The sequence below is a fragment of the Nanorana parkeri genome, unplaced genomic scaffold (genome assembly GCF_000935625.1).
Source record: "Nanorana parkeri isolate BGI_ZX_2015 unplaced genomic scaffold, ASM93562v1 scaffold1541, whole genome shotgun sequence".
Taxonomy (NCBI): domain Eukaryota; kingdom Metazoa; phylum Chordata; class Amphibia; order Anura; family Dicroglossidae; genus Nanorana; species Nanorana parkeri.
In genome coordinates, this window is record NW_017307809.1 from 64,760 (window position 1) to 89,636 (window position 24,877).

The 24,877-nt window shown below is 43.0% G+C and overlaps 1 protein-coding gene across 1 annotated transcript in view; it reads left to right on the plus strand.

Annotated features, from left to right (window-relative positions):
* Positions 1-5,913: 5,913 nt before the first annotated feature.
* The window catches only part of GPM6A (glycoprotein M6A), a 200,626-nt gene continuing 181,662 nt past the window's right edge, over positions 5,914-24,877 (plus strand). Inside the window, exon 1 of the mRNA XM_018570487.1 lies at positions 5,914-6,140. Within this exon, the coding sequence (XP_018425989.1) occupies positions 6,137-6,140 (4 nt within the window). The 5' untranslated portion in view covers positions 5,914-6,136. The remainder of the gene's footprint in view (positions 6,141-24,877) is intronic.

Below are 24,877 nucleotides of genomic sequence, written 5' to 3' on the forward strand. Positions count from 1 at the left end.
AATGTGACTTCTCAAAGGATGAATCTTTGGAAACATAAGTTGGTATTGAAGTAGTGAGTCTTCATGGCTCAGAGTCTTTGCGCAAATCTCTTTTTATAGCTAATTCAAATATAGGATATCTTCAAACCCCTCAATTTTGACCATGTGCCTATCTATACCTGCATAATAAATAACCATAAACATCCCGACCTGATAAAACACATATAAAGCACAAACAATAAGGATCCATTCATATTGTGCCAATGCTTTTCGTTAGGGATGCACCGATACCGGTATTTCGGTATTGAGTACCAACATTTTTTTTCGGTACTCGCTGATGCCGAATACTGAGTACCGGAAGTCCCACCCACCCGGCTTCCCGATTAGCAAGGAAGCTGCCCCCATGCTTCTCGTCACTAGGTGCTGTGTAATGGCGCGGCGCCTGCCTTCCTGATTGGCCGGGAAGCCGGCTCCTTGCTCCCTCGTCATGAGGTGATGAGGGAGCATGAAGCCGGCTTCCTGGTCAATCAGAAAGCAAGGCAGCACGTCATTAGCTTGTCAGCACGATGCCTAACCCAATACTTTCAGCATCAGGAAGCCGGGCAACGCGTCATTACACGCTGCCCGGCTTACTGATTGGCCAAGAAGTCAGCTCCATGCTCTTTCGTCACAAGTGACGAGAGAGCATGGAGCCGGCTTCCCGGCCAATCAGGAAGCCGGGCAGCGTGTAATGATGCGTTGCCCGGCTTCCTGATGCTGAAAGTATTGGGTTAGGCATCGGAGCATTTCGGCGAGTACGAGTACTCGCCCAAATACTTGGCACCGATACTAGTATCGATATTGGTGCATCCCTACTTTTCGTTACATTACCACACTCGGTATTTTGAGTGTTATTATGCAATCTTTCAGAATGGGTTGCCAACACACCATAATGCACAACATTTTAAACAGAAAACTTTTTTAAGCACGTGCCACAGTGCAATTTTTCACCAGACATGAAGGTTCTATTTTAATGAAGTGCACTACATTGCACAGATGATTGATATATGTGTGTTGTGGTGTGCTAAAATGCAAATGGCTTGTGGTGTGTTGTGAAGGTGCACTGGAGTGCTTTTTAAGAAAGAATGGCACCACAATGCACCGTACCATGTATCTTGGTGATGTGTAGTAAACAAACACCAAACAAATGAGAGAGAGAGAGAGAGAGAGATAATTTTTTTTATATTGATGTGTTCTAATATTGTATTTCTTGTTAAGAATATGTTAATACTTTAATGACCATAGTCTAAGCACAGGTGAACTTTAGGAGTGATAAATGGCCATAGGGTGAACCAATAAACTGCTTTGACTGAAGAAACCATTCCAACGTATTCCAGCCATAATAGATATTGTAAAGTTTACTTAGACATTAGTAGTGTTATTTTTATGGTGTTGGGTGAATTATTTCTCATCAGCCGATACATGCATTGTAATACAAGAAATGCAGTGTTGCCCATCACATGTACACAATGATTATGGTAATACAATTGTAATAGGGATATTGTGTCATTTTCTTTCAATGGCTTACAAACTCAAACAAAAAAAGAAAGGTATTACAGACCAGGGAGCCTCTCAGTTTAAATTTCAGATGGTATATTAACTTTCCAACATATAATTAGGCATGACGTGCAAGAATTGAGCATTGGGTGTGTTCCTTTTTTTTGTTAGGGTTATTTTGTTACATTTTATGTAATTCCTAATTTTATTTGGTATGAAGTTATATCAGGCTGCAGCTTGTCCCACGAATTGTCTGCAATTTGTTGACTATTGAATTTAATGCTCCTTGTTTTTTCAGTATTCATGTGAGATTTTGCAGGACTGTTTAGTCAGCTATGATTGGGGCCTGTTACACCTCAAACACATAAGTCCCCTTTCAGACAGGTGCCTTCAGTTCCGATCCACAGGGGAACCATGCACAGATCCCCTGCTGATTGGAATGGATGTCACCATTATGACATCGGTGTCCATCCAGTTTTTTCAGCGAACTCCATCCGGGGGGTAACCAGATGTAAACAGATGCACATCTGTTTAGATCCGGCTGTCCATAGACCAACATTAGGCTTCTGTTCAGATCTGCTTGGAAAACTCACAAGCCAATCTGATCAGAATGCCCATGTGAAAGGGACCTACGTGTCATATCTGGCTCATCTTGGATTGCACAAGTGAGTTTGCTACTGTATCACATCATGGTGAAGCTGATTTACAATATAAAATAAGTAGGAGCAGGGATAAACTGCAAACATATGATGTGTGCAAACGTTCGTTCACATGTTAAATTGAAATTCAATAACCTACTGTATATAGCTGATTACACACTGTTGAAAAATGCCTATGGGTGGTTCTAGTTGGTCATGTGCATTGAATATCCACTATTCTTAAAGGGCGTACCACAGAACACTTTGATGCACCTTATATGAAAGGGGTGGGGGTGAGGGATAGGGCATAAGGTTATTTTTTTAAATAACCTGAAATATAAAATTACTGTAACCTTTTAACTAAGAACTTAAATGTGCATGCACCAAACTGAAATGTATATCACGGAAACCCTGTACGCTATGCCATATGTAAAAGTCTGATTGTATATTTGTATTCATCACTGGGATTTGTATTCCAAGCACCAGCCTATTAATTCTTCAGCAATAACTAGTGTTTAAACCTCCAAACATCCGAACAAAGATCTGCACACGCACAGCATACTACACTCTGTGTATGGATCAACTAGTTTTTTTAGAAATTAAGGGTTTTCTTTCATGATAGCATGTGTGATTGTGCATATTAAAAATGGTACATTGCATGAGCATGAGATTTTTTTGTTCAAGTGGCATCGATGTGCAATCGTACGTATATAAGTCAATTAAACCCACCGTGTTAAGGGCCATTGTGTTAGGTCCATGTTGTTAAGAGAAGAGTAAAGAAGTAATTATCTTTGTGTTGTGTCACCCTTATCTCTATATGGAAGGCTATCTGCAATACAACAGAACACAAACACACACCTCCTAGCCGCAGGTATAAAGATAAGGACCATGGACATAGTGGGGCAGATAAACTAAGGTTGGCAGTGTGGAGGAATGCAAATTGTTGCACATCTTATTTTAGTGTGTTGCATGTTAAATAAACTATTATGTGTCAGCACATATAGTTTATTTGTGTAACTGACCTGTGCCTTCATCCTCTTGGCACACTACTACACACCTCTATTGCACCAAATACTGACAAACTCATTTACTGTACCATTATGTTTTTGGCTCCTAGTATAAGACTTTTTGTGTAAAATGTCGAACTTGGGATTTTTCTACAACTGGTGTGCTAGTCGTTTTTTTTTCAAACACTACAAACTGGACTATTATTTGGCGCTTACACAAAGCAGGTTTCCATGCAAATAGTTTGTCTGGCCCAGTACATTAAGGGGTTGATGTATAACCCTTCTGATTTGCTGGGTGAATTCCATTCTAACAGTGGAGCCGAGGATCATAGGAAATTATTATGCACCTTGGCTCCATCTAGTGGTGGGAATGCTGTTTGAACGTCATTCCCCCAGCATATGGCTTGGTGGAAGATTCGTAAATCAGCTGAAAAGATTTTTTTTTTTTGAGATCCTCATCCCTTCCAAAAAGCAAGAAAATAACCTGGTGTTCTTTTATCTATAAATACAACTTGTAGTTCAGAGTAAGTGCAACATATAAAAGATGAAATGAGGTTGGGCTAACACTATTAAACGTTTTCTTACACAAGTGACCCTGTTTTTTTTTTTTTTTCAAAAATGTTTTATTAACTTTTAGCAATCTTTACATTTTTAAAACAAACGTCATCACGTCAAAATAATAATTATACCACGCAGTGGTTAATTCCATCCATAACAATCCATCAAGGAACATATGCATAGTAGATGGAGCATTCTGAACAATACTAATAGTACTCCCACTATAAACAAGTATTCAGACAGTGTAATCAAGCAGTACTCATATTACTCCAAGACCTGCCTTCCAGAGAGGCCGTCAGTCTTGGCCTAGCTGCAGGACCCCTAAGGCATTTGACAATTCATTAGTCAAGTACCATTTAGTGTAGCGGAAGGGCTTAATGATTTGGTGGATGTCCTCTACAGAATAAGAACTACTAAGAAAATACCTCCAGCGCGATAGGAAAGACGTAGAACGGGTATCTTTATGCATCTCTGCATCCAGTTTGTCCTTATTCATCAGGAGTTTAAGATCCATAGTAATCTCTGTGGTCGTTGTGGTCCGTGGAGAGTTCCAGTGCCTCATTATACACCGTCTCGCCGTCAGAAGGCATAGATGGGCCCTTTGCCCGCGGCTTTGTGACCCTGTTTTAAATTATTAATCACACACATGACCTAGTTGCCACAGTAAAATAAATAAAACCAGAGCAACTTTGTAAAACAAGAAGCTATGTCACTACAGCATGCAGTATTGATGTAGGGGTTGGTGGCAGGAACCACAACGACCAGTGGGGGACACATTATCCGAAGTCCCAGAGAACATATTGATACAACAAATGTGGAAGAAATAGTCATTAGCACACCAAGGGTCCACTTTATTGCACTGTCTTTACTGATGTCAGATAAACATGGTATCAAAGGAAATTGCTACGTTTCGGAACCACATGCAGTTCCTTCATCATACTGTTTTGTCTGCTAAAGGAACCGCATGTAGTTCCGAAGCACTGCATTTTCCTGTAATACCATGTTTATCTGACATCAGTAAAGACAGAGCGATAAAGTGCACCCTTGCTGTGCTGGTGACTATTTCTTCTACATTTGGTCTACGCGTCCCCATCCACAGGTCACTGCAGCACCCACTGGAATATTTTGAGTTTGATACCGGTCTGGAGTGCAATGGGACATCTTACGCGTATCGAATATACGCGTTTGTCGCGCGTTTCGTGTCGCGCGTTTGTTGCGCGATTTGCGGTAAAAACCGCACGACAAACACGCGTTTCCGAGGGCTACTTGGCTGTATCCCAATGGAAACTCGCGACAAAAACGCCCCAAAGAAGCTCCTGTTCTTCTTTGGGCGTAGGGCGTTTTGTAGCGCGTTCATACGGCCTGTAATACGCCCAGGTGTGAACCATACCCATAAGAAATAATGGGATTTCGGGGTTTGAGCGTTTTGCAGAGCGCAGGAACGCGCTACAAAACGCCCAGGTGTGAACAGGGCCTTAGTGCATCAGTTGGAAATCATATATGTAAAGAAAAAAAGAAATGTAATGGAATATGTGTTGTTTGATTTAGTTTGTAAGGTTTTAAGCCTCATTTACACTTTGGATGTTTATGGGTGTTTCTTCTCCTGCCAAGTGCTAGGGCAGTGCAAGCAATTGCTCCACAAATGTGTACTGATATGGATGAAAGGGTAAGGGTGATGCTGTGGCACTGGAAAGAACATTATGGGTAGCGTTTTGGGCATGGTTGCCCACACAACTTCAATGGGATGTGAAAGAGGCCTAACAAGTTGTTTTTTTACATCAGGTTGAAATTCAGGTGCACGGTTTTTAGTCGTACTAATACCAAAAACATATAACTATCATGGTGCGTCTATCGTCTCCAGATGTTTCCTGTACTGTACCTATTAGCCTTTCAATATAAAAAGGGCTGCACTGAACCCCATCCCTGATTCTTTCAGCCTTCGTCAAAATGGGACTAGTTTGGAATAAATCAAATGATTTCTTTGACAGTTCCAGGCCATTATGAGACCTGATAATCAGACGTATCAGATTTTTCCACCATTAACCATCAATGAGGGTGTTTATATAGAACAAACTAGTGATTCTAACTACACACGGTAGACCTCCCCCCTCTGGATGTTTCTGCTCTAAAGATTTCAAGCTGACAGCCACTTCCTGGGAATCATTTGCTAGAAGAGAAACACCATTCAACTCCATTGCTAGTTGTTGCAGTGCTGGAAGGCTGGGCTCATCTGTATGAGTTCTTTTCCAAGACAATGCAGACTTTCACATAAGGCTTTTGTGATCTGGAAGAAAATACAGGTATAGAATATTCCAACAGAAGAGAAAAGTGACAAAGGGAGACTTCTGAAGAGGAACAAAACCAACTGACATTGCGGCTGTACTGAATTAAACAAGAACTGGCTGTGAGAAAGTGATAATGGGTGAGTAACATGGCTCTGACATAATAACTATATTATGCTGCACATTCTTTTTAGTAGTTCCCTGAAAATGTATACAGGCTTGTAGATTTGTGGCACACAACCCTTACTGTTCTCTATTATATTACTAGGGATGTTTGAAAACTTTATGCTGATTGTTGTGTCATGTTGTTACATTTTGTCCCAGCCATGATCCGGATGTCAAATGGGCACTTTTAAAGTCACCAGCTTACTAGCTGGAGGCTTGTCTGTGCTAAGATTTCTTTTATTCATTTACAAGGCACCATCATGTTTCACAGTGCGTTACAGGGTAAAAAGAACCATGAGTTCTTTCGTTAAGAAGGATTACTAATCTAATGATCCACCAACTGTAACAGTATACAAACATACTCACAAGTACAACCGGAGCACCATGGCAAATGCCACACTGGGAGAGCATACCAACACTAAGAAGATAGTGTTACTAATGACAATTGGACAAAGGATCCCAGAGCAGTATAACAAGTGAACTGAAGCCAAACTCCAGCCTTACCTTCAGTAGTATGGACTCCTGGCTGGTACTGAAATATTACTGCACACTGTTAGCGTCTTGCAATGTGCATTAATTGCTGCAGCAACTCACATATAGCCCACCTTATTTCCGGGCTAGAGGATGACCAGTAATATCTAGCTCTTTCCTCCCCAGCCTGACTGTCCCTGGCCTGTCCCTTTTTTCATTTCAGTTCCTGAAATCATAGAGGTTCAGTACCACAGGTGAGGATGACCTAGAATGGTCCACATGCAAATGCAGCAGCCTACAAAAGGCCATTCCTCCAGACTGATCCTTCTGAGAGACAGCCCACTGCTTGCTTCAGTACTTTTCAGAGGAGTACTGAGGCAGGGTAATGTTTTCAGGAAACTATATACAGCACCCCGCTCCCACCAGCCATGGTCTGCCTGCATTGCAAAAAAAGTAAGGAGACCTAGTGATGACATCACTGGGCCTAAAATAAGGTTCAGCGAAAGGCTAACTACTTAGGGCTTCAGGTTCACCCCAAGACATATCTGCATATCAGTTCGCTGCACTCCCTTAGTAATCTGATTTGGGAACTCCATTTGTTTATGTATTTGCCCTGCAGGATGGATATTCCTCACGGTGTACATCCCTCTGCGGCTGTGTGAATGAGCCCTTATTGATAACATGACCTGAATAAATGAGAACCTTCCCAGACATACCTCCACTGAGAAAAGAAGAGATATTGCAAGATTTCTTGTTTTATTTTCAGTACAGTAAAAAGTGAAACAGGATTTTTTGCAGTCAACATTTTCACTTTTTATTCCAGTTTTCAAACACTGGACCTAAGTTTTTTTGAACAGAATGTGAAATGCTGAAGCATATTTGTGCGCCTCTTCCCAAAACAGTTAGTGAATTACCAAGATCAAAGAAACAACTCTTATTAGTAACACAGCTCATATAACTACATGTTATGTACTATGGATCATGGTTTAACCTATTCATGTTAGCAGGGGAGAATTGTAACTCTATTGCTGGAGTGTAGTGGAGGTGTGTGCTGTATATATGTACTACATATACATTACACACGTCCAGTACACTATAGCAATAGATTTACAGCCAGCACCCCAAATCTGTCCTCACTCACTGTGTGACTGTGCCGGAGAGAGCAGGGACGAGTCAGCGGCAGCGCTGGTCCAGTGGGAGGAGCTCCACGTGGGGTCCTAATTTAGCTGACTTAGAGGTGCCTGCCAGCTAAATTAGAACCCCACCTGGAGCTCCTCTCGCCTGACCAGCGCGCCGCTGACTCATCCCTGCTCCCTCTGCTCCTGACTGGCCGCTGCGGGGGGTTTATTTTTTCTTCTTACTTACCTCGCCGAGCGTCGCGTCACTGCTGCTCCGGTTGGGGGGCGCTCCGAGCGGGGTTATCTGGCAGTCTCCGGCCACCTAAATTAGAAAAAAAAACATAGCGCAAGCTTCGGCGCTAGGCTTCGGGGCATTTTGACAAGTACGAGTACTTGTCAAAATGCCCTGTATCGGGCCCGATTCCGATGCTAGCATCGGTATCGGGACATCCCTAATTTTAATGTTATAAATGTATTTAAATCATATGTCAATACTTGTAATAATATGTTACTAAAGTACTGACTAATGTAATTGCACTCACGTATATTACTTACTTATGTGACATCTACCCTTCCTAGGCACTTAATAGAAAAATAACACACTAGCTCTAACTTTCTGGGTTTATGGTACCCTATTGGTCAGTACAAGAAGCCCTTAATTCCATTTGTGTTCAACACGGCCATGAGTCTTATCCATAAATTCTGGAAGAAGGTAACTGCCCCTAATTGGAGCGGCTGCTCTGGGTATCACATTATCACAAATTTACAGAAATAACCTTTAAGACCCCTTTCACATGGGTGCCTTTTATTCTGATTACCAGGGGATTCATGCACAGATTCCCTGCTGATCAGAGCATTATGGAACAGATGCTACTGTTATAACATCTGTGTCTGTTCAGTGTTTTCCTCCATCTTGCAGAGGAGGAAACAATTGAGCTGTATGGACCCACTATAGGTCTATACGGAGTCGGATGTAAGCAGACATGTGCCTATTTACTTCAGATTACTTCCAATCCATCACTATCAGGTCTGCCAAAACAGAACTCCATTCCATGTGGTTTTCTGGACTTGGACAGAGTTGTGGGAAATCGGATGTAAACGGCCGCATGTCTGTTTAGATTCGTTACCCATAGATTAACATTGGGCTTCCAATCAGATCTGCCTGAAAAACTTACAGGTGGACCTGCTTGGACCATCCTTCTGAATAGGGGCTAATAAAGAAGATTATGAAATTTGTGAAATCCAAGCCTGCTGGTTGAACACTTAAATCTCCCTCTGGTATCGTGATGCTTTGTTTGTTATATAGTTAACTTAATTTACTTTCCTGCTGTTTATCAGAATGCTTATCTTTTAACTTGGATGGTTACATCACCTTTCAAGAAGTGTATGTGTTCCCAGTAGTGTACTTTTCCTCGTTATGCCCACCCCCTACCCTAACTTTTGTTTCTTGTTGTGTCTTCCCCATAACATGGAATTTAAAGCAATCCTATTGCTAACTACATTATGGAGTGTGGTTCCTCTCATTTGCCCCTACGTTACTACAAGATATATTAGTGATGTAGGGAACAGCTGGAGGAACCACAGTGCATGGCAGGATAACATGGTTAAGGATCAAAACTCTATATGACAAGAATTGTATTGCATTAACTAGTATGTACCTAACTATTCTCTGTTGATCCCTTTTGCATAATGGCTACTTACAATATATGTTTGTGATAAAGACCTTTCTATATCTTGTATGATGGAAACATCATCTCAGTCAAGTTGTCATTTTATGGTTTGGCTTAAAGTTTCTGTTAAGGCTGAAAGCATTCTTGTTGCATAGCATTTCATGTTTATGCAGTTATCCTGAACGTCATCTAGTTCAGTTCTTTGTTGCAAGATCTATTGTCTGCCTCGCAATGCAAAATAATTACAAATTAAGTTTGTTCTGCCTATAAAGCAACACAAATTAATTAACGTGGAAGTTCAATATAGTGGTACAGAAGAAAAGAAAGAAGAAACTGTACAACAATACTTAGAATGCACCATTTGCTGGATCTGTTGGGCTTCCAATTTTTTTTCACAGGGGGGTTATCGTTTATAGTTATTCACTATTATTGTGTAACACTGATAAGTAGAAAGCAAAGCCTGAGGCCTGGTTCACACTTGGGTGATCCGTGACTGCATGGCAATCATGCCTGAAACCGCACGTTTTTTTGATAGCACCCCAGTCGCTCCAGGCAGATTGCGCACACACAAAAAAAGTGCGGTGCGTGTCGAGAAAAAAGGTACATGTACCTTTTTTTAGCGATTGCCGCGCAGATATAACCCCATTAAAATCAATGGGGCCACACGGCAACGTGCATCCCGAGATCGCCTAAGTGTGCACCTGGCCTGATTGTGTAATGAGCAAATACCCCCTTACACATATATATTACAACTTATACATAGAAATGGTTTTTTTTTCAATATCAACACATTTTGGTAGGATAATATTAAATCAACATTTTTTAACCTTTTTTCAAGTCATTGCACCCTTTAAAAGTATACAAAATCTTGAGGAACAGGAACCCCAATCTTAAATGTAACAAAGGTAAATGTAAAAAGTGATGTATGGTCCCCACCAAAATACATATTGCTTTCGGGGCACTTGAAAGTATGTTTTTTATGAAAAACAAAAAAAGTGGGGTTTCCCCCTTCACATCAGCAGCCCCCCTTCACACCAGGAACCCCCCCATTCACATCAGAAACCCCCTTTATATCAGGAGCATGTTTCATATCATAGCTCCCATTCACATCAGGAACCTCCTTCACATCAAAGTCCTTTGTCCACCCTTCACAGCAGAGTCCTCAGGCCCTCCTTAATGGTTCTACCTTATATTCTACACCACAGTGCAGCTGCCGCAGCATGGCAAGGGCTGGGAGATTAACTTTTTATCCTCTTCTGAATGCTGTGGGTGGTCCTAGATGCCACCCCCAGCCCCCTAGATTAGCATCATGCATTCATATGGCACTGGCGGCTGGTCCTCCTGCACCACAGAAACACATAATACTGTGTGAAAACTTGACGCCGCCTCTGACGAAGCCAAATGACACCCCAGGGTGTCGGGGTACACCAGTTGAGAAAGGCTGTTTGGAATTAAATATATCTCTGTTATATGCTTGTCTAAAGACATTGAAAAAGACTGTACATAATTGTATCTAGAATGTATGGGAGAAAAAGACAAATTCAGCACATCTCTGCATTTCATGCACATTTCCACATATCCTTAAAAACACTGCGAGTACAAAAAATAACTGTTGTTTTGCCAAAAATCCAGTGAGCACTTAATTTCCTATAGTAAGATAACAGTGCTGCACTTAAAACTCAAATATAGTTATCAGCCATGACAAGTTCACTATACTTCTGTGAACTACAGGACACCTCTCTTCTCTGTTATGGAGATAGGGAGAAGGTGAGCTGTTCTGTGGTGCAAACACATTTCCTGTTATAGGGTGACAACACTGCTTCTCTATAGATACAGTATATGTTGTCACCCTAGGACAGGAAGTGTGTTTCTGTAATCATTGCTTGGTGAAAATAAATGTAAAATGCCTGAAAGAGAACAAATTCATTCATGACAACCAAGGACTGGTAATCTGCAATATATTCAACTTTTATATTAATCTTTTAAACATATTCCCAGACATACAGCCTACCTATCAGCAAAAGAGGTTCTGCCTATTTATAGCTGAAAATCAGAGGTCTTAATTACATAGATCTACAAATATATACGAATGCTGTACAGCCTCCTCACGGTACCTTTTATTTTGATGACAAAGCAGCTTGGCACCAATTAAAGTTCCCAGAGGTGCCTTTACATCTAATGCTCTGGACTACCATCGAACCTCCCAAAAACCTCCCAAAATCCAGCTGGACTGCCCATTTCCACAGGAAAGAAAAGTATTCTAACGCTCAGTTATCAGTAGATAGTAAAGTCAACTGGACATGTTCTGTAATTTTTCCACTCATCTAAGTGGCTTCTTAAGTTCTAATGAAGCCATTTGGATGAGTGTCGAACAACTTCAACATGACAGAACAAGTCCAGCTGAATGTGAGTAATTCTACCAGCTATACCATGACCTGGACACATGGGAAACTTTTTCTATCGCTTTTTGTTTTACCATTCCAGAAACAATGTTAACATAGCTTTTAGGTTAACAATGACAATACGTCTGATACATGTCACCAGGGGTTGTCTGCTTCTCCTACATAGAATGCATCTATTACATCTCCTAAATGCTGAACGCCAGGAAATGTAAAACACACAAATAATGCAGCTTTGTAATCATGAATGCACCCTTAAATGTATTTGAGCAGGGTAAGTACCTGAAATAAATTTGGTATCAGCCTTTTGAAGCCTTAGTACATCAGAGCTCATTCAGACTGTGGGAGTCCTGTAAGTTGTGAGGTGGGGCCTCCATAGACTTGTTTTTCCAGCAAATCCCATAGATGCTTAATTAGATTGAGATCTGGAGATCTGCTGTGTTCCTCAAACTATTCTTTTGCAGTGTGGCAGGGGGCATTATCTCACTGAAAGAGGCTACTGCCATCAGCAAAAACTATTTCCATGAAGGTGTGTATTCGGTCAGTAACAATGTTTAGGTAGGTAGTATGTGTCAAAGTACCCATGATTTCCCAGCAGAACATTGCCCAAAGCATCACCTTTCCTCCATCAGATTGCCTTTTTTTCGCAGTGTATCCTGGTGCCATCTCTTTCCCAGGTAAGTGACACACACGTACCCGATCATCCACATGATGTAAAAAAAAACATGATTCATAAGACCAGGACACCTGCTTCCATTGCTCTGCGGTCCAGTTCTGATGCTTATGTGCCCATTGTAGGAGCTTATGGCGGTGGACACTGGTCAGCATGGGCACCCTGATCAGTCCATGGCAACGTGGCCCTATATGCAACAAACTGCAATGCACTGTGTGTTCAGACTCCTTTCTATCAGAACCAGCATTCATTTTTTCAGAAATTTGAGCTACAGTAGCTCTACTACTGGATCGTGGAAAGCAGAAATCACCAGCACTAGTGCTGGTGGTTTCTGCTTTCCACTGTTTGTTTTGTACAGTGCCATCCGTGATTGTCACCGCAAACACCACTACAAGTACTTGGCCCGGGAGCGCTGTGAGGAGTGCAGAGTGACTTACTATTTTCTACTACTGGATTGGACTATGCAGGCCAGCCTTTGCTTCCAACGTGCATCAGTGAGACTTGGCCACCAATGACCCTGTCACTGGTCCACCAGTTTCCTTTCCTCGGGCCACTTTTGGTAGATCCTGACCTGTGCAGACCGGGAACACCCCACAAGAGCTGCAGTTTTGAAGTTGCTCTGACCCAATCATGTAGCCATCAAAATTTGGCCATTGTCAAAATCACTTGAATCCTTATACTTGCCCATTTTTTCTACTTCCAAAACATCAAATTCAGGTACAAAATGTGCACATGCTGTCAAATATATCCCACCCACTTCCAGATGCCATTGTTACGAGATAATCAATGTTGTTCACTTCACCTTTTAGTGCTCATAATGTTATGGCTGATCAGTCATATTTTTTTATATAATGCTCAAGGCATACATTTCTCTTAAAAGGACAAACATATCTGTACAAATGAAAAAAAATAAATAGAACTGACCAAAAACCATTAGGGTTCCCGCTTCACATGTTTTTGCTAGGTTACTGAGTCTGGGTGTAGCCAAATTGAGAGATTATGTGCAATGTCCTGGCACAGAGCTGTGTGAAGAGCTCCAGCTCTATACAGACTCTATATAGATTTCTCTGCTGCTAATTTTTGGCAAAGACAGAACAAATCACAAAGTATAAGGGATTTCTGCAATGTCTCAGCCCTCTCTACAACCCTTTGATCTTATCTCACTGTGACAGATTCACTTTAATCTGATTGGATGTTTGAACTGAATGCGGGTTTCTTTAGGTCAGCAGAAAAGTTATTCCTTCAGTTAAAGAGTTCCCCTAGTGATTTCTTTTTAAGTATTGCATACTCTCTTTAGAAAATAAATGTGCCACATTTAACTTGGCTGTTTTAAAGATCAGTTTTATGAATGTGTTAAAATAAGCCTGCTGACCTTGTAAACTTCTTTGAAAACTGATCTGCTGGAAACTGTTATTTTCTCTGTAAAGTTCCCTAAAACATGCAATAAACAGTAATAGACAGGGACAGGTCCCCAGCATTCCTTGAGGCTTTAAGAATCTCTTCCTCAGGTTGTCAAGCCAATAAGAACCACTAAAATCCAGTGAGGATCTGTGAGCACTGATCTTAATATATGTGACTTACTTTAGGGAGGTGTTTGCCATTCTCAGGTTGGTATAAATCCATCATTTCCCACATTTGGATCAGATATGTATATTTAGCCAGTAATAGTAGACTGTAGCAGTCAGAGACAGCTCCCCAGTGGGCCTTGAGTCTTTAAGAATCTCTCTTCCTCAGGTGGCCATGATGAGTTCGCTAGGTTTTACAAATATTTTGCAGCCTTGAAAGATTCTAATCCCTCCATACCACTTATTTTATGAAAGCACAGTACCTATAGAAATAATGGTGTTGATTTTGTAGACCCATGAGAGTTGTCCAAATGTTTATTAAAACTATGTCATTGATAAAAAATACAATACATTAAAGCATGCAGAAGCATCAAAGTCTCCAAAATCCCCTGCATCATGGTAATAAATAATAGGTATATGCAAATATAAAATTGCACATTTTCAGTTAAATCAAAGGTGCCTCGAACTGGAAAAAGCAATTTGTACATTATAGCCTTTAATACTTTATCTATTTAGTGTTATACTAAAATGATGCTTCTAAAATTATTCCTAAACCTCTACAGTATGTTGGGATACCCAATACGTGTAATACAATATGGTGCTTATATTGTTTGCCTGTAACCCCTTCCCTCCCACAATCTGTACAGGTGAAACTCGAATAATTAGAATATCGTACAAAGTTCATTTATTTCACTAATGCAACTTAAAAGGTGAAACTAATATATGAGATAGACTCATTACATGCAAAGCAAGATAATTCAAGCCGTGATTTGTCATAATTGTAATGATTATGGCTTACAGCTCATGAAAACCCCAAGAATCCCAAATCCACAACCTCAAAAAAGTAGATTATTACATGCAATCAATAAAACAAGGATTGTACATAGAACAATATCGGACCTCTGAAAAGTACTTGGTTTGGGCCCCTTTTGCAGCACTTACTGCAATTACTTTTGCACGATATTCTAATTATTCGAGTTTCACCTGTATATTAGAACATGTGCTGACTTTACATTGATCAGTGTCCTGATCATGTCATGATCATGTCAGTGTAAAATGAACCACTTCCCCCCAGAGTAGTTTCTTAATTCTGATATGATACAATCTGAATTTTTGGCTAGAAAATAGCTTAAAACCCCCAAACATTTATATATATTTTTGAAAGTAGAGGCTATGTAGAATGAAAAAAATGCTAGTTGCAATTCTTTATGTTGCACGACATTTGCGCACATTTTTATCAAACCAATATTTTTAGGATAAAATACATTAAATTGGATTTTATTGCACACAAACAGTATATAATACCTAATTTTTGGTAAAATATAAAAGATGGGGTCATGTTGGGTAAATAGATACCAAACATGGTCTTAAAATGTTCTTGTGAAATTGCAAAAAACTACCCAGAATTGCCCATAGAGGATGCTATAAAAGCTTTTATTTTTTATCATTTGAGTGTTAACAGTGATTTATAGCCCTAGTATTATTGTTTTCACTCTGACGTTTACAGTGATATGTAACGTGTGGCGCAATCATCGTTTTCACATGTAGGCACATCCAATGCGTGTTTCCATTTGTATGTGCGTGTACTCGGGAATGGGGGACTTTTTCTCTATAAATAAGCCGTTTGGTGAAACATGTTAGAGTTGGAGGAGCCTGTGTTTGTTTACAGCATGTTTTGACTTCGAGAACAAAAATTGTCCAGCTTGTGATACCAGTTGTTTGTGCAGCAATTGTCTCTGTGAGAACCGGTACTGAGCTGCAGCATGCTTTCTTGCCTGCATCCACAAGAGGGATGGGGCTTTGTGACCACAAGACAAGTAATATGAGCAGTGGCTGCTTTGTGAGTTTTTTTTACTCTTTTGTGTGTTTTTTTTTTTTATGTGACTTTAACTTTTTAAACCTTCTTACACTTAACTTTATTGCTATCGCACAGGGGGCTAGTAAGTCCCTGGAAGTGTGCTGACCTCTCTCTGATGCAGGAGCAGAGACCCACTGTGCCGGTCTCGGGCCTGCACGGGAGACAACGGAGCCCTGGATAGTGACAGCGACGGCGCCAGGGGGCACGCACTCCCCAACTACATGCAAGCGATTGGGTGGCTCTACAGTATAGCTGTTTGAACACTTGTATGTGACAGCCATCGCTGGCTGAAGCAGATGCCGTGATCTTGCTATAACCACTTGAGGACAGCGCCGCTGCCCTGAAGAGGTTAAATATTTCAACAAAAGGTAAAAATTATTTTGGTGGGCAAATTAGTCATAAAGTTGTATTCAAATTAAGTGATACATATTAACACTACTAAATTTGACTTGGGCATCTAGGCTTTAATGACCTATGAGTATTAAAGGATTCAGGCATGTATGTTTTTATGTTATGTTTGCGTGGTTATGTTGTGGGTATGTATGGGTTTTTTACATTTTGTTTTGTTTGATAATATATGGACTGCGGTTTTCTTGTAAGAAGGGTCCCCTATATCCACTGATACTCATCTGTTTGGCACTGAACTGCCCTGTGATTGAGTAAAAACATATTTTCAGCACTATGGAGAGCTGCTGCCCTGCACATTTGCTATCCAAATAAATTATGTTTTTTTTACTGCCTACTGCTGATATAATATCTGTCACATACACCAGACACAGTTTAATTATAATCTGACTGAAGAGTGTTTGGTCAGCAAATGTACTATGAGACATTTACCAGCCAACGGGTCAATAAATGTTTTATCAGTATGACTCACAGTGTTTATAAACCACACAGGCCAAGTCAGTAGTAGGCATTTATTATAATCTGATTCTGTACACTTAAAGAATGCATGGATAAGAGTGTGTGCTGCTATTTAGTCGTATTTTCTTCTTGTCAGAGAAAAATGTTGGCTCAGTATCAGGATGTAAGACCCACATAGAAGCCCAGCTGTGCCTTGGCTGAGTTTAGAGCTGTAAGTGGTCAGGCATTTGTGAGTGCCGCTGTAAGTGGTCATGGCAGTATTTACCAAAACGTGCTTGTCGGCCAGTGCCTAGGGCAGTAGAGTTAGAGGGGGCTAAATGATGGACTACAATCTCAACACAAATTAATAAATTAAACGTGAAATTATAGTCCATCATGGAAGCAAGCTTGGGGCAGTGGGTACTTTAAATCTTACACAGAGACCATGGGGAACAAAAGTAGCCACCCTCCAGAAGGAAGGACAGTGTCAGCACCATATCAGCGATGATTTGACGATCTACAGTCAAATGAGAGCAATAATTCTAGTGCCATCAATCACTGTTAGCACTAAACTGATGAGCGGTAAAAGCGTTTAAAATGTTCCCTATGGGAAATTTGGGGTATTGACTTTTTTTGCAGCTTCACGGCGGACGCAATTTTAAGGCTTGACATGTTTGGTATCTATTTACCCAGCGTGACCCCGTCTTTCATATTTTAAATTTTAATTTAGTAAATTTTTTCCTACAAATACTGGTTTGATAAACATTTGCGCAAAGACCGTGCGACATATAAAATGGCAACTAGCATTTGTTTATTCTACAGGGCCTCTGCTTTCAGAAAATATATCATTGTTTGGGGGTTTGAAGCTGTTTTCTAGCCAAAAATTTATATTTTATCATGTGTGTGCAAATAGTTAGAAAATGCCCCGGACAGCAAGTGGTTAATCATAATACCTTATACATAAACCCCATTTTTATACTCATGCCTTTATGTATACACTGCCAGGCCAAAAAAAGTCACAAAATCTAATATTTTGTTAAACCACCTTAGCTTTGTTTACAGAATTCCCCGTGGCATTGTTTAGATACGCTTATGCAAAGTCACATTTGTTTCCTTTCAAAGTTGCATTAATTTTTTACCAGAATCTTGTAGTGATGATGGGAGAATCAGACCACTAAATTATTCTCCAGCACCTTTCAAAGATTCTCAATGGGGTTAAGGTCTGGACTCTGTGGTGGCCAATACATGTTTGAAAATGATGTCTCATTCTCCCTGAACCACTCTTTCACAATTTGAGCCCAATGAATCCTGGCTTTGTCATCTTGGAAGATGCCCGTGTCATCAAGGCAGAAAAGAATCCATTGATGGAAAAACCTGGTCATTCAGTATATTCAGGTAGACAGCTGACCTAATTTTTTTTTCACAAGTACATTTTTATTGTTTGAAATTGAACAATAGCAAGTATATCGGCATTGGACAGATACTCATGAACAGCCATAAGATATCCAAAACCGTACAACAAAGGAGTGTAACAAAGGGAGTACAATAAAGGAAGTCGGGGCATAATTGAAAGAGACTATGGTGATGAAAACGGCTTCGTATCGACCCATGTAACAGAACAATACATAACAAGTACTATATGCCATAGTTGGGTCGGATAAAAGAACTAACAGGTCTCAATAATGCTGCAAAGTTATCATAGCCCCTGCATATTGGAGGGAGGGTGTAGAACGGGGAGGGCCTTACCCAAAGAACACTATGTAGTGTGGAGTCTTGCACGGGTATCAGGAAAGGCAACCTTACTAGAGGGTATAGTGGTGTCAAAAGGGAAGAAGGGAGGAAGAACGAAAAAGGAAAGATTTGGGGCAATAGAGTGGAAGGAAGGGAGTAGTAAGCAATAGAGGGGAGAGAAGAGATAAAGAAGGGAAAGAGAGGGGGCTACGGGATGTGGGAGTCGAGAAGGAAAGAAGGGGAGAGGGTCCCGTCCAGTCTCCCAGAAGGAGAAAAAAGGGGGATAAGAGTACCGAGAAGGGAGAGGAAGAGTTTAGTCACCGCTGGGGAGCATCATGCGTTTCTGAGTCCCTGAATAGATGCCACATCGTCCATGTTTTGAGGTATCTGGACATGTCATCTCTGCTAGAATAGATAAGTTCCTCTATGGTTGGTACTGCATCCACCCGAGAGAGCCACTCCCGGATTGTTGGTGGATATGGTGATTTCCAATGTCTAGGAATCACAGTTTTCGCCGCGTTCAGCAGATGGATTAGGAGGGATTTTTTTGAGATGTGGAGTGTTTCATCAAAATGATATAATAAGAGGCTGGCTGGGGAGAATTCCAACGAGACATCAGTTATGGTTCTAAGCAGGGCATGGACTTCTGTCCAGAAAGGGGAGATCAGTGGGCATGACCACCAGATATGGAGGAGTGTGCCTACCTCCTGGTTGCATCTCCAACACGTGTCAGGGGCATCCGGATAAATACGATGGAGTAAGGCTGGGGTCTTGTACCAGCTCGAGCGAAGTTTGTAGTTAGTCTCCTGGATAGTAAGGAATCCATGTGTTCCCATTCCTGTGTTGAGAAAGTAGTGGATAAATCGCATTCCCACGCCCTCGTGGAGGACGTCAGTGGGAGGGTAGAGGAATAGTTCAGAAGGGAATAAATCGCTGATATTGTATGCGTTAGTCTCTGAGTGGAGGTGCATAACTTCTCAAATGGAGTTAAAAAGCGAGAAAAGGCACCTCTGTGCATATGGGAGTTGAGGAAATGGCGGATTTGTAGGTATGACCACAGTGGTATGGAAGAAGAGGGGCACATGGCATTCGGGTCTGCGTGGGTTCAGAATGCACCCTGTCGATCAAAGAACAAGTGAGCAGTTGGAGAAGTGTCGGGGGACAAACGGCCCAAGAAGTATATATGAAGGCCAGGGGGGAAGGCTGGGTTCAGGCGGACTGGCGTAAGAGCAAAGATGCGCAAGGAGGTAGCAAAGATGCGCAAGGAGTCACCGATTGTTGGGTGAGTTAACACCTGGGTCGGGAGATGGGGTCGTTGCAGCCAGGGCCAGGAGCCGATGGGGGTGTCCGACAAGAGCTGTTCTATACGAACCCAGTCTTTGCAGGAGGCATGAACCGACCAATCTACGATGTGAATCAGTTGACAAGCCCAGTAGTATCGTTGTATGTGTGGAAGGCCAATACTTCCTGAGCATTTGGAGCGGATGAGAATCTGGGTGCTAATCCGTGGAGATCCGTTATTCCAAAGGAATGAACGAAACATTGCAATTACTGAAGCGAAAAAGGCCTTGGGGAGGTGTATAGGTACAGTCTGAAACAGGTATAGGAGCCGCGGAAGAGCAGTCATCTTTAAGATAGCCGCTCTGCCAAACCATGAGTAAAGTGGTTTATTCTATTCCTTCAGATCAAGTCTCAGTTGGGAAAGGTGGGAAACATAATTGAGGGAGTATAAATTATGCAAAAAAAGTCGGGATTTTAATACAGAGATATGTAATGGCCATGTCCGCCCAACTAAATGGAAAGTGGGATTGACAGAAGTGTACCGTTTCGTCTGGAAGGGAAATTTTAAGTGCCGAGGATTTGGAGAGATTGATTTTAAATGAGGATAACGACGCAAATTCTTGGAATGCCCAAAGAATATTGGAGAGGGAGATTCTTGGTTGGGTCAGGAAGAAAAGTAGGTTGTCTGCAAAAGCAGCCACCTTGGATTCCTTGCCGGGTGTAGGAAAACCGTGAATGTTTAGATCGATTCTGATTCTTCAAAGGAAGGGCTCCAGTGCTAGCACAAAAAGCAGAGCAGACAGCGGGCATCCCTGTCTCATACCATTGCAGATGGGGAAGGAATCTGACAGAGAACCGATTACTTGGAACCTGGCGATTGGATTGTGATATAGCAGGGTTATCTAGCATGCGTGAACCAAAACCCAAGTGTTGCAGAGAAGCAAAAAGGTAATCCCAGGCCACTCTGTCGAATGCCTTCTCCGCATCCGTGGACAAAAGTAAGCCGGCGTGTCCCCCACTCCTGAGCCAATGGTGGAGGCCGATTGCCTTAGAATTGTTATCTCTGGCTTCTCTCCCGGGAATGAACCCCCCGCCTGATGGCCATCCATTATGCCAGGGAGGAGAGGCAAGAGACGATTAGGAATAATTTTTGCATGTAGTTTTACATCAACGTTGAGCAAAGATATAGGGTGATAATTAGCGCACAGGGAGGTATCCTTCCCGGGCTTCGGTATAACCGTGATGTGAGCTTCTAATAGATGAGGGGAATCACGGGGTCGCCTCAGGGGGTGGTCAAATTCCGCTAGAAAATACGGGGCCAATGTCTCAGAGAAGATCTTATAGTATAGGGATGTGAATCCATCTGGACCTGGGCTCTTCACGGGTTTGAGTTGTGAAACTGCGCTCAACACCTCTTGTATCGTTATCAAGGCTTCCAAGTCTGCAACTGCATCCTCAGGAAGGGGCGGGGGGCTATGTTGGGAGAGAAAGTTTTTAATGTTGGTGAAACGAGCCTCTTGAGAGGACGGCGAGGGATTAGAAGGGGCGAGCTTATAGAGGTGCATGTAAAAGTTCCGGAATTGAGACGCTATGCTCGGTGTATCCAAGTGTTTAGTCCCGTCCCCGCCGATGATATGGGAGATAGTGCGGGAGGTCTTTTCAAGGCCCGAGCCAACAATTTACCCGCTTTATTGCCATGTTCGGAAAAAAGTTTACTGCGGGACATAAAGGCCTTTCTCGTTCCTTCCTGCAAGAGATGAAGAAGGTCGTAACGAGTCTGTGTCAGTTCCGCTAAGTGAGACAGAGCCAGGGAGCACTTGTGGAGCTCCTCCAGGGTGGTAATACGTGTGAGCAAGGAGGAGCATCGGGTCTTTCGCTGTCTGTGGATGTGGGCTTGCACCCGGATGAGTTCCCCCCTGATTACACTCTCGTTGGCTTCCCATAGCAGCAACGGAGTGGAGCAGGTGCCTGCATTGAGAGAGAAATATTCAGCGAGCTTATTTTTAATCTTGGAAACGTAGATGGCCTCCCCCAAGACCGAGGGGTTGAGTTTCCAGAGGCCAGAGTGAGTTGCATGCGTGGGGAAAGTAATGGTCATGGTAATTGGCGCATGGTCTGAAAGGACCATGGGTTCAATAGTGGGTCCCACTAGGTTAGGCAGGTCTCACTGGGAGAGAAAGAAAAAATCCAGTCTGGAGTAACTCGAGTGCGGATGGGAAAAGAAGGTAAAGTCTTTCACAGTACGGTGGAGGAATCCACAAGTATCGTGAAGGTTCAAAGAAGTTAAAAGCTTTTTAATCGATCGTAAGCCCCTAAAGGGTACTGACGAACTGCCAGATGATGTGTCAAGGAGAGGGTTCAAGGGAACATTGAAGTCGCCCCCCAGAATGAGAAGTCCTTCTGCAAAATCTCGGATCTGAGAGCAGATGTTACGGAAGTAATGAACCTGATGTATATTGGGGCAGGAGATGTTGACAATAGTCACTGGGGTGTTATTAAGTGTACCCTTGAGCAGTAAGTATCTGCCTTTGGGGTCAGATAGTTGGTCAATTAATTGAAAGTTAGCGCAAGAGGAGAACACAAATGAGACCCCTTTCGTTTTAGAGGTTGCATTTGTGGAGTGAAATACTAGTGGGTATTGCCGGGAGTGGAGTCTAGGTATGGCATCGCTCCGAAAGTGTGTTTCCCACAGCAGGGTTACCTGTGCTTTATGATGGGAAAAGGCTCGGAGAAATTGAGACCTTTTCTCTGGGACATTCAGACCATTGGCATAAAAGCTTCCAAGTAAGGGGAGTGGTAGGAGAGGAAACAGTCGATGACGCCATGGGAGCTCGAGGTGAATAAGTGGACTGGATGCAGAGACTAGTAGGAGCAGAGGAGAAGGAGTATTACGGAGTAGAAAAGCGTAGGAGAATTAGAAAAGAGGAAAGAGGGAGGCGGGCGGGAGAAAAGGGAAGGTTTGGAAACGGGGGAGAGAAAAAGGGGAATAGAGATGAGAGATATAAGAAGCGGGAAGAAGGACTCAGAAGAAAGAGGGAGGGTTGGAGGAAGTCTACTGACCAATAAGGGGGAGGCAAATTATGTTGCAATAGTGTCAAGGTCTTACCTTGTCCTCATGGTGGCAGCCATTTTGGACATGTGCAGACTGCAGTCTCTTTTATATCCTCTGAGTGCATCATTGCTTGCCTGCTGCCTGGGCGTCGCACAGTGATGATGTGGCAACACCTGACTATATCAGTCTGCTCAGGACTCAGGTTCATTGCCCTTGCGTTTGTGCTCCAAGGTGCATCTCTGGCGATCTGAGTTCCTTTGTGTGTTCCTGTGTATGATCCGGTCCGGCTGACGTTTCCTCTGGCTCTCGATTCCCCGCATCGGCAGACGTACCCGCATTGGACTCGATTCCGGCTTGGACGACTACCCGCTTTGGATTTTACCCTGGCTTGGACGACTACCCGCTTTGGACGTGATCCCGGCTCGGCAGATGTACCCACATTGAACTTGACCGGCTTGTTCCTGACCTCGCTGCCCCCTGATGAATGTTTATTTATGTTCCTTTAAATAAACAGCTGTATTTTACCTGCGTTTCTGTGTGGTCTGGTTTCCTGGCTCCCGTGACATTACACAAGGGCCATGAATCCTTCCGATGCAGGTACTCCCACGCTTCCTATGCTGATCTCCAGGCTCGATCAACAAGATCACCTTTTGGGTCAGTTCGCTCAGGCGTTGCAGACGTTGCTTGCACGCACCGCACACGTTCCTCCTGGTGCTGCTGGGCCGGTGGTTCCTCCTGCTGCTCCCATTGCCACTCCTGCAGTTGCAGCTGAAGTCCCTGTTACCAGAGGGATGACACGTTCATGGCGAATCATGGGTTCCAACCCTCTGTGTTGCCTGAGTCATTCTTGCCACAGGACATTCCGGCTCTGGAGGATCATCTTCGTGTCCTCCGTTCCTCTTGGGGGCAGATTCAGAAGTCTTTACGGGTCTCTGCTCAGCGTCAGAAGCTCCAGGCAGACCGGAACCGTCTGCCGGCTCCTTCGTACCAAGTTGGGGAGAGGGTTTGGTTGTCAACTCGTAATCTCAACCTCAAGGTGCCTGCTCCGAAATTGGCTCCCCGTTTTGTTGGACCCTTTCGCATTCTCCGTAGGGTGAACCCGGTTGCCTATGCCCTTGACCTTCCCCCTGGCATGCGTATCTTCAATGTCTTCCACGTGTCGCTTTTGAAGCCTCTGGTTTGCAATCGCTATACCTCCTCACTTCCTCGCCCTCGTCCCATTCCCGTGGGCAATCATGAGGAGTATGAAATTAGCAGTATCCTGGACTCCCGTCTGCTCCGCGGTCGGGTCCAATTCCTAGTGCACTGGAAAGGATATGGTCCTGAGGAGCGCTCCTGGGTTTCCCCCGCCCGCCCTTCTCCGCGCTTTCCATGCTCGCTTCCCTCAGAAACCGTTTGTTGCTCCGCGGAGGAGGGGCCATTGAGGGGAGGGTACTGTCAAGGTCTTACCTTGTCCTCATGGTGGCAGCCATTTTGGACATGTGCAGACTGCAGTCTCTTTTATATCCTCTGATTGCATCATTGCTTGCCTGCTGCCTGGGCGTCGCACAGTGATGATGTGGCAACACCTGACTATATCAGTCTGCTCAGGATTCAGGTTCATTGCCCTTGCGTTTGTGCTCCAAGGTGCATCTCTGGCGATCTGAGTTCCTTTGTGTGTTCCTGTGTATGATCCAGTCCGGCTGACGTTTCCTCTGGCTCTCGAAGTTTGTGGTCCAAGGTGCATGTCTGGCGATCTGAGTTCCTTTGTGTGTTCCTGTGTATGATCCGGTCCGGCTGACGTTTCCTCTGGCTCTCGATTCCCCGCATTGGCAGACGTACCCGCATTGGACTCGGTTCCGGCTTGGACGACTACCCGCTTTGGACTTGACCCTGGCTTGGACGACTACCCGCTTTGGACGTGATCCCGGCTCGGCAGATGTACCCACATTGGACTTGACCGGCTTGTTCCTGACCTCGCTGCTCCCTGATGAATGTTTATTTATGTTCCTTTAAATAAACAGCTGTATTTTACCTGCGTTTCTGTGTGGTCTGGTTTCCTGGCTCCCGTG